Source organism: Molothrus ater, chromosome 8 (assembly GCF_012460135.2).
Source record: "Molothrus ater isolate BHLD 08-10-18 breed brown headed cowbird chromosome 8, BPBGC_Mater_1.1, whole genome shotgun sequence".
NCBI lineage: Eukaryota > Metazoa > Chordata > Aves > Passeriformes > Icteridae > Molothrus > Molothrus ater.
This window is the reverse complement of record NC_050485.2, coordinates 33,040,503-33,050,929: the sequence shown is the minus strand read 5'-3', so window position 1 is coordinate 33,050,929 and position 10,427 is coordinate 33,040,503. Positions and strand designations below refer to the sequence as shown.

At 40.8% G+C, this 10,427-nt stretch overlaps 1 protein-coding gene across 3 annotated transcripts; it reads left to right on the top strand.

Moving 5' to 3' along the window:
* The first annotated feature begins 69 nt into the window (after window positions 1-69).
* UROS (uroporphyrinogen III synthase) lies at window positions 70-9,817 on the top strand. 3 transcript variants are annotated; one of them, XM_036385406.1, is made up of 10 exons: window positions 70-288; window positions 1,585-1,675; window positions 2,417-2,500; window positions 2,850-2,946; window positions 4,172-4,246; window positions 4,777-4,851; window positions 7,317-7,400; window positions 7,701-7,786; window positions 8,352-8,450; window positions 9,065-9,817. In XM_036385406.1, the coding sequence occupies exons 2-10, from the start codon at window positions 1,613-1,615 to the stop codon at window positions 9,203-9,205; spliced, it is 804 nt and encodes a 267-aa protein (XP_036241299.1). In that variant the 5' UTR covers window positions 70-288; window positions 1,585-1,612; the 3' UTR covers window positions 9,206-9,817. The 3 variants fall into 3 exon arrangements, with proteins under 3 accessions (XP_036241299.1, XP_036241301.1, XP_054371514.1); XM_036385408.1 differs by lacking the exon at window positions 4,172-4,246; XM_054515539.1 differs by lacking the exon at window positions 7,317-7,400.
* Window positions 9,818-10,427: the final 610 nt, after the last annotated feature.

Here is a 10,427-nt window from a genome sequence, read left to right as displayed (position 1 = left end):
GCCTCCGTGGCCGCGAACCCGGATTTCCTCTCGGTGCTGTGGTGTCACTTCCTTGCGAAGGGAATCCCTTCACGGGAATGGCTGTCGGGGGGTAAATCCGCCTGCCCAGGGCGGTTTGCAGTCCCCGTCCCTGCAGGAAGGGTTGGAGGTGGCTCTCAGGGCTGGGGACGCGGCGGGGATCGGGCACTGCTCGGGCTCGGTGACCCCGGGGGCTTCCCCAGCCTCAGGGATCCTGTGCTTTAAAAGGAACAGAGTGTCTGAGCATCTCCGACATTAGCAAAAATCCCTGTAAGTAACAACCAGCGTTAGCGAAAATTGCCGATTAAAGCAGGAATCAGGCTGCTCGCTCTAAAAATCGTGTCCCGGCTTCCCCCGACCCAAATTCCCTGGATAATTCCAGGCAAACCGCACAGAAGGGTGACAGGGAGAGCGCAGTAAGCACAACGTGATCCTGGGCTTTATAAAAAATGCCAGTCGGGAACACGCGTTCAAATGCCCTAAACACTGAAGAAATGCTCATTAATGATCAAGCCTCGCTTATATGGAACGTGTTCCATTTAACGCTTTGTGTCTAATTAATGAAGAAATGAGCTGTTAACGAGGCCATGGGAAGAAGAGCAGTGGGCACTCGCTGGTGCCAGCCAGGAGAAATGCAAGGCACAGAGCCCTGGGATGTAATTCCAGCTTTATAAATGTGCTTCAAGAAAGCTCAGATTTTCATCTTCCCTTTAAAGCCTCAAACTCATCTGTGGGGGTTTTTATTTTGTTTTGGTTTGCGGGTTTTGTTTGTTGGTTTTTCTGGTTTTGTTTTTTTGTTTTGTTTTTTTTAAAGCTGTGTTTGCTCTGGGAGCAATCAGGTCGTTGCCAAAATTTGAATGCTGATATCCAGGGAAAGAATTTAGAGGAAGATGAATTTTCCTATGTGTGTGATCTGTCAGGAAAATACCACACTGGTAATTGGGGTAAATATGCACTTAGAGAGTGGATTTCTGTTTGTATTATTTGCTTATATGCTTACGTTTTGTAACTTTGAGTTTAGCACAAAGTTTGTAAGGAACTGAGAAGTCTCATCTTTTTTCTTCCATTTTTATGGCAGAATAGATGTTTTCAGTCCTGCCTTGTTTCCTAGACTATCAGAGAAGACATATGAAAATTATCTATATTACTATAGATGTATAAATATAGACACACATATATTAAATAAAATCAATCTTTGCATACTCGTGGGTGCACGGAAATTAATAGAATAAATAATCTTTTTGTAGATAGGAGCTGATTAAATTGCAGAACGTGGTGGGGTTGTAGGACCTGTTACTGCTTTTACAGAATATTCTTTAAAATGTGTTCCCCTTGATGAGTTTACCAGAGCCTCTCCTTTGAGCAGTGTTATCTAAAGGCAGCATATTATTTTCTGCCCTTATCAGGGTGGGTGTTCCTGCCTGGAGAATGCACAAATAACTGTTTACTCACTGTGTAAGAGCAGTACAACTGCTAGCAACCCCCTTCTTGGAGCTGCTAAAGTCACTGTTAGAGTCAAAAACTCCTCTAGATCTAACTAAGGTAAATTCTATTCTTGCATTTCAGGGTTCTGCTGTGCTTCCTTGGGTGAACAATGAAGGTTCTGCTGCTGAAGGATCCCAAAGACAAAGATTCAGGACCAGATCCTTATACTGAAGTGAGTAAACGTTGAGAAAACTAAAAAACAAAAAGTGTCACTTCTTTATTAAATGTGAATGCAACTGTTTCAAACAGGGGCTTGATCAATATTAGAAGAGGGTGTCTGAAATTATTCTGGGAGAAAAAGTATCTTGGAAAACAGCCCTTCCTGCAACAAATTGTGTTAATTATGGGAGATTTGTACTGAATTCATTGTAAAGCTCTTAGCAAAGTACTGATATTAAACCAGCTCCATTTGAATTAATTAGTATTGATATGTTTATTTGGACAGAATAAAGATAACAGAAATTCGTTGTGTTTTTACTGGGAATGTGATGTGAAATAGAGGTTACCTGTTGCTGGGGTCCCTTCTGCTCCTGCCCTGGGTCATGTGAGTAAATCTCACTGATAAGAGGAAGCATTCCTGATAAAGGAGGATTATTTCTTCAGGAGAAACCCACTGACAGAATTACAGAAATGCACAGGGATATTCACAGGACTGGGTGGGCACTTGGGGACTTCAGAGTTATGTGCTGGTGTCTCCTGTACCTCAGAAGGTCCCACAGCTGATTCTTTAATTAAACATTGTAATATTAAATAATTAACAAATTCAAACTAGATTTACCAGGGAAAGGAAATAAAATGTCTTTTTATTTTGCTTTAGCAAAGAGAAATGCTTGTGCTGACTTAGTCAGCTCTTTGGAAAAGCAAAAATGCTGTTTTGAATTTATTTCAAGAGCTGCAAACCTTTTCTTGATAGGAATTAGGATCATACAACTTGGAAGCAACCTTGATCCCTGTTTTGTCATTTGAATTTACCTCTCTTGACAGCTTATTTGAGAAGGTAAGTTTGAAACTCTTTCAGTTGTCTTATTTCCAACAGGATTTGGTTGCCAAGATCCCATTTAATCATTCTCTGTGTGGTACCTCTTTCTGTGTTGCCACAAACCAGCTCTGTACAGTAAAATTTCATGCACAGCATCAAGGAGCTTGCCCTTGCTTGTTAAAGAATTAAATTGGTCAGACAGAACCCACATTTAAATTGTAAATTGTCACAAGTGTTGGGGCATTTCAGGCACTTACTGAAGCTGTTCTGTTTGCCACAAGGTTATAAATAATTGATCAACTGATTTTTTTAAATTAATTTATAATTAATTTTCTTTTTACTTCTTAAATTTACTGTTTCTAAATAGCTTTCCCATCCAGAGTGCTATGGAGGCCTAGTTTTTACCAGCCCAAGAGCATTAGAAGCCATCAAGATATGTTTAAAAGAGAAGAGTAAAAAAGAGGGTAAGTACATATTGATATTCCTTGGTCTTTTCTTCTTCTTGACAGTTTCTCTGTGTTTCTTATCTATAGAAAAGGTAACAGCATCTTGTGAAGTTTGGATTTTAATTGATTTTATTTCACCCACCAGTAGATATTCGGAGCATGGTTTTTCAAAGAAACCTGAATTTCATCATTCTTTTAGAATCATAAAGGGCTCATGCTACACTGAGCTTTTAAGGGTTGTGGTTTCCACACTGGAAAATGAAGGAAAGGAGTTTTTGGTGCAAATTCCTAATTAGTGAGGGCTTTGCCAGCTCTGCTTCTCTCTTGCACAAGGGATTTTTGCTGCAGTGCCTGGTTTGCTTGCTGGCTGCTCTCCCCCCTTAAAGAGAAGATCATCTCATAGAGACTGGCCACCACTTCTGTGCCTGTAGGATTCATATGGAATGCTGCAGAAAAAGGGAGGGAGTTCTCTGTCTTGAATAAGAAATTTCTCAAGTGAATTCATTATTAGCTAAAAAATGGTGAAGAAGTGCTGAGGCATCAAAGCCAGGAGATGAGGAGTGAGGAAGAATCCTGCCAAATAGAAATACCCATCACAATGAAATGCCAAAGCCTTATAAACTCTTCCAAATTCTTATCTTGGGTGGTTCTGGCATGGAGTTTCTACTTTACCTGCTCCATTTTTGGGCTTAGGACAAATCAGTGTCCTGTGAGTAAGGTTACACCCTTCAATGTGTAAATGCACTGGGACCCTCAGCTATGGTAGCATTTGCAGCAGCAGAGGACAATATATTAAGATTTTAGGTCAAAAGTAATCTCTCAATTCCATCCCTAACCTTGATTAGGACTTTTGGAAAATAAAGATTTTAATAATAAAAATGAGTCTGTAGTTCCTATTTGGGTTCCTCTCAAAGGCAATAAATCCTTGGGTTTTTACTTCTGATTTTTTATTTTTACTGTTGTACTTTGTATTTCTTTTTTCACCCCCAGCAGTCCCAGAAAAAAAAACTCAGTGTCCTGTGCTGCTCTGGTGAAAACAAGACAATAAAAAACTTGGAGTATCTATTTTTGGTCCTTTAGGATTTGTACATCCAGGTTTGCTGAATGTGTAGTGGAATTTTAGCTATTATTATCATTTTGCTGCATTTGTGGATTAAAGAGGTCCAGATAGTTATTTAGCATTCACATTCTGTTAGCATGTGCTTAAATTGCATTTAATTTAGTATCATTTAATGTTTTTCAGCCTGGTCAAAATCTCTTAAACAAATGTGGAATATCAAACCAACTTATGTGGTAGGAAAAGCTACAGCCTCTTTAGGTAAGCTGGGGTTTAAAAAAAGAAAAAATGGCTAAATCTGACTTGTAAGTACAATTTTTAGAGGAGGAGCTGCTCTTCAGTGGTGCTGAGAAAGAAATTTAAGTTTTAAACTGGTAAATTTGGAAGAGAGGTAATTATGTAAACATTGGAATTATCCATGCTCCAGCCAAGGATATCCATGGATCTCATCCAGCCTCTGGATTTCTGCTACTTTTGTTGTAATCTGATGGCCACTGCTTGAAAAACTGGGTCAAAACAGGAAAAAAAACCCCTTTGTTCTTAATTTGAATGTGGTTTTGTCATTGCTTTTGGAAGTGAAATTGGATGAAAAGGATTCTAACCTTGCACACAATTTATTTGTGCACAAATTATTTGTGTGCCTCCCTTTCTATCCCAGGCTTCTGTGGCAGGAAATCTGAATTGTTCTCATTGTTTTCCATGGTTTTTTCTTTGCTGCTTCTGGTTCTGCAGGAAATCTGGATTGTTCTCATTGTTTTCCATGGTTTTTTCTTTGCTGCTTTTGGTTCTAGTGGAAGAAATTGGTCTTGTTCCACAAGGAGAAATGGCTGGAAATGCTGAGAAATTAGCTGAATATATTTGTTCAAGTAAGTGGTTAAAATGTTGGAGTTAAATTAAAGTAATCCTAAATAAATTAAGGTCCCTTCCATCATTTCAGAATTTCCTTGAGGTAAAATCAAGTGCACAGTGAGACAAAAATACTTCAAAATACATTTACAAGATATTAATCTACATGTAATCTTAGACCCTCTAGTTAATTAATAAATACTCTATGAGCCAGCAGGAAAAAAATTATTTTTACTGGAAGATCAGAGCTATAATGATTGGAAATTGCTGCTGACTTTCCCCAAAATTACCTTGTGGTATCAGAGGGATCTGGTTTTCAGCACCAAAGCTGAGTGGATTTGAAGAAATTAAACTGATGCTTTAAGTTTTGTTTAATCATTTTGTTATGGTTAAATCTGTAACTCTTCTCAACCTATTACCAGAATTATTGGGGAAATTTAAAAGTCTATTTGCTGACTTCTTCTGCTTTTACTCTTAAGTTGTTAAAATTTCCAGTAGCAATAAGGAAAATTTTTAGACTTAGGAGCTTTTTATTTTTTCCAGTGGATGGCTCAGTAGGATCAGTGAAAAAAAAGAGTTTTTGTACAGGTGTGAGAGCTGCTGAGCAAAGTCTGCCCAGTAGCAGAGATTTATAGGGAAAAGGAAAATGGGGTGGGGAGCTGGAAAGGATTGTTTTTGCTGGCTCTCTAATTCACAGGCAAATAAAATACTTCAGCTCCAGGGAATATTTAATGATGAAAATGGGAGTTGCCAACACAAGATCAAATAATAAATTCTGAAAATTAAAAATGCAACATGAGTATGTCATGAGTGAAGAATAACCCATCCCCTCTGTTCTAATAGCAAATGTATTAATGCAAAGAAAGGTTTCAGCTGATTTTTAGTGCTGGAAAATCAACTTCTGGCAGTGAATTAATATTTGCCAGGGATTTTTTTGAGCAGAAAGACAAGAGAAATACCTGTTTATTGTGTTGTATGAAGGTGAAAGAAAATTACCCAAGCAGTGAATTTCAGTCACTGGAGCCTGTTTGTTGTTGAGACACAGAAATATCCTCCAGGATTTATTGGGCTCTGCATATTTAAATGCTCTCAGCTGATCAAGAGCTTTATATCAACCTTGGAAGTACAGATTAAATTATCTCATGTTCCCTATTATGTATAAATTCATTTTGGTTGGTGCATGAAGAAGTGAATTAAAAGAATAGCTCTGAATCTTCCTTGTATCATGAGAGGTTATTGCCAGAATAAAAATAAAAGCTGAAATAATGAGATTTTTTTGTTGTCACCTTTTGTGCTTTGGTAACACAAAGGGATTCATTTTAAGGGATTGGGAAATAAAGGGATTTACTCCAAGACAGTCTGGCTTTACTCTTCTCAAGGCAAATATTTGGCTAAGAAGCAGGAGATCCCAGTCCTTGTTGTGTTGTCAGGCCTACCAAGGAATTTTTCTGTGCCAAAAGAATTTGGTGTTTGCTTACAGGTGTCACACTGACTCTTCACACAACTGCCATGACTTGCAGGAGAATTGGTGCTGGAACATTCCAATTTCATCTAATTTTAAAATCTTTTTTACATTCTGAGCCAAGTTCATTCTTCCTCTAATTTTTAATTTTAATTTAAGAATATCTGGTTTCTAATAAAACCTCAGTGTGCAGTCAGAGCACTCAGGTGTGTCTGGGTTCACTCCTACAGGGGTCTTCCCATTTGATTTTCACCCTGCTGCCCTTTTTGGTTTTTATCCCTGAAGAATGTTTGCTTGCATAAACCAACAATCTCCTTCCAGCTCTTAAAAGCATTTCTTCTCCAGTAATTGTCTCTTAAAAATGTATTAACAAATCAGAATTAGTAATAAAATAATTTAATTTCTTTGGAAAGCTGAATGCAAAGCTGTATCAATCTGTGTAGAATTAAATCTTGACATTTTCTCTGTGTTTCTTATCTATAGAAAGGGTAAAAGCTCTGCAAAGCAAGTCTGCTGTTAAATTCCTAATTTGACAAAAGCAGGTGAGGATATCTACTCCCACCCCAGCAGTGCAACCAGAATCCTTTTTCCTTGGGGAATTAAGAAAATGGAATTGCAGATAGATCAAAACTTTTCCAGCACAGTATTGTCCTTTCTTTGTCTGCCTGAATATTCTTTTCTAGAGAGCTCTGTCATTTATTGAGTGGGACAGATTTTAAATACCAAATTGAGGCAGGTTGTGCTGAGGAGGAGATAAAGTGCACTTCTATTCCCCTTGCCCTTCTACAAAGGAAGTTATCTTTTTAGCCAAGATTTAAATTCTAGTTATGGAACATTTTTAACGTTCCTGCTAAGTAGCCTGTCCTGTGAATTGGGGCTGCAGATGTTTTCAGTTACCTCAGAGCTGTGTCTGTGGTGAGGCATTTGATAAATCAGCATTTGATACCTTTAAAATGTATTCAATCACATTTACTCTTCATTAAAGGCCTGAGTTAATTAAAGTTCTTGTTTGTGTGTTTACAGGAGAGAAACCCAATTCCTCAGCTCTCCTATTTCCTTGTGGAGCCCTGAAAAGAGAAGTACTTCCTACAGTGCTTAGAGAAAAAGGTTGAGCTTCCCCTGGAGACCCATTTTAATTAGTCAGTGATGAGAAAAGTTGTATCTAATGCTTGTGAACCAAATTGGAAGAAGTAAAAGTGGAACTTGCTGAGGAGAGGACAGGAGTAAACACTGGGAGCTTGGATGGCTGCCCACAGCTCTGGGACCTGCAAATCCTTCACAGAACTTGCATGTGTCTTTTTAGCCTAAAATAGTTACATTTCAGTGCAGTTAGGATGTTGTGAGTGCTGAACTGAAATAATAGAAATTAATGAATTAATTAATTATGACTGCATGTCCTGATTGCAGGCATACCCCTGGAAAGCCTCACTGTGTATCAAACAGCCCAGCACCCTGATCTGCAGGAATCTTTGAGCAGTTACTTCTCCCAACAGGTACTGGACACTGAGGTGGTTTGGGATTTTCTGAGGGAGGTGACAATGCCTCCCAGAATATTCCTGGTTTTGAAGTAGTGTAACTGAAATACCACTGGGAAACTGCTGTGCATCACAAATCAGAATCCAGGAGTTATCTGCCCCGCGTAGTTTGTGTAAAAGTAAATCATTGCTTTTCATTTTTCAAGATTGGCCTACTGGTTTTCCATGTTAGGAGCCTCCATCATAGAATTACAGAATCATGGAATGGTTTGGCTGGGAAGGGAACTTAGAGCTCATCCAGTGCCAGCCCTGCCATGGCAGGGACACCTCCCACTGTCCCAGGTGCTCCCAGCCCCAGTGTCCAACCTGGCCTTGGGCACTGCCAGGGATCCAGGGGCAGCCCCAGCTGCTCTGGGCACCTGTGCCAGGGCCTTACACCCTCCCAGGGAACAATTCCTAATTCCCCAAATCCCATCCATCCCTGCCCTCTGGGCTAAAGCCATTCCCTGTGTGCTGTGCCCGGTGCCAAGGCACTGGCACACTGCTGGAGTGAGCTGTGCCAGCCTCTGCTTCTTTCACCCAGGGCATCCCTGCCAGCATCGTGTTCTTCAGCCCCTCTGGTGTCAAATTCTGCCTCCAGCACATCCAGAAGCTTTCAGGGGATTTGATCAACCAAGTCAAGGTATCTTCTCTTACAAATGCTGGAATACGAGAGGCAGTAAATTTGGGGTGGGCAAATGAGATAGAAAGGCTGTAGCAAACACTGCAAACCTTATCTTTGGTTTGTGTTTATTTCTCTGAAGAAAACCCCAGTTCATAACAAATACAAATTATATTATACAGAATTATAGAATCCCAGAAAGGGTTGGATTGGAAGGGACCTTAAAACCCATCTTGTTCCAGCCCCTTGCTATAGGCAGGGACACCTTCCCCTACACCAGGTTGCTCCAACCCCATCCAACCTGGCCTTGGGTGGATTTTAAAAAAGAAATTGTTTTCACCTGCAATGTTTTCCCCATCCAATTCCCCCATCTCCACTGGGATAGACTTCATTTTCCCTGAGTGATCCATGGTGTGAGGAGTTGTTGCTTGCAGCAGGCTGCACCTGATTGAAATTCCTCTCACTTTTCCCTGTTCCGTGGGACTCAGAGCTTTCAGTGTTTGTAATGGCAAGATAAATACTCATGTTTCTGAGTCCCTGCTAAGCAGCTCCATTGACAGGTGCCTTTTAATGCTGCAAATCTTCAGCCTGAGCTGGGAGAGCTGGGCCCTGACAGTGCAGTGTTGTCCCTGCAGTTTGCTGCCATCGGCCCCAGCACAGCAAAGGCCCTGCGAGATGCCGGCGTCGCCGTGAGCTGCACTGCAGGGAGCCCCACGGCCCAGGACCTGGCTGCTGCCATCCACACAGCCCTGCAGCCACCAAACTGCTCCCACTGACAGCCCAGCCTGCCCAGCAAGGCACTCCAGGAGGGCTTTTCCAGTCTGCAGACCCGTGGGTTTTGGGATTATGAAGCACTGTCCTGGTCAGGGATGGGTGTGAGAAAGTTGCACTTAAATATCTTAAGAAATCTGGGATCTGTCCAGCATCCTTAAAGCATCCAGCTCTTCCCTTTCCTCCTGTGTGCACTGTGAATATTTTATCCTTGACAAGCAGCTGTGAACACTGAGATTCTGCAATCAGCCCCACACCTCACCTCAGGTATCCCCCAGCACACAGCTCAGGTTGGATTTCTCTGTATGATCAGTTCTACTTGCACATCTTCTTTTGTAGAAAAAAAACCCCATATTCCAATGAAGTGTTTTCTTTTGTAAACTTGTTTGCTTGTTGTTCTGCTTTTCAAATATTTGTACAAAATGTTAATTGTAGATTCTTAGTGGAACAGGAGAATTCTTGCTGTGAAGTTGCTCTGTGTGGGGCTGTTGTCAGTTGAGGTCAGCTCTTGCCCCTTGTTACCCTAACAGGGTCTTCAAAATTAGCTTTTGGTTTCTGTTCCTGTAATGAAGGATTTATGAACAGGGAAATAAACTGGCTTATCAGAGTTAATAATGGTGTTGGAGTTGTCTGTTCTGGATGTGGTTTATGCTTTAATTGTTTATCTCTGGAAGGCGAAAAATAATCCTATTTAGCACTAACACTCCCTCCAGCTAATGCCAAGGGCTTCACAGGAGATTTGAATCATAATATACTCATTTATAATCCTCCTGAAAGTCATTTGTGTTGTTAGCACAGTGCTGAGGTTCCTGGAATAACAGAGAAAGCCTCGTTTGCTGCACAGTGCAGGTGAAGTCTGAGGATGGGGCCTGAATTTCCATCCAGGTGAGAGGCTCCACATCTGGAGCAAGAGGGAGGCCAAGTTCTGTTCCTGTCATTCCTGTGATGAGTAATTCCAGAGTGTGGGGGCATCAGGCACACTGGGCACAGCAGGACAGTGTTTGGCCTGTGAAGCACTTCCCTGTCTCAGGATGAAATGGGATCTCAGGAGGGTGCAAACTGCTGCAAGATCACAGAACCCCAGCATGGTTTGGGGTGGAAGGGACCTTAAAAAGCTCATCTAATTCCATATGAATGCATGTAAAACCCGTTTCTACCTTTCTGAAAAGGTGGTTGATACTGTTATTATGCAATAAAGAAGCCCATTTATTTGTAGAAGAGCATCAA

Coding starts and splice junctions, on each gene's coding strand:
- UROS (XM_036385406.1), top strand. CDS start 1,613: ATGAAGGTTCTGCTGCTGAAGGATCCCAAAGACAAAGATTCAGGACCA. Junction 2,501..2,849: donor TTGACAGCTTATTTGAGAAG/GTAAGTTTGAAA, acceptor GTTTCTAAATAG/CTTTCCCATCCAGAGTGCTA. Junction 7,787..8,351: donor GCAGTTACTTCTCCCAACAG/GTACTGGACACT, acceptor TCTTTCACCCAG/GGCATCCCTGCCAGCATCGT.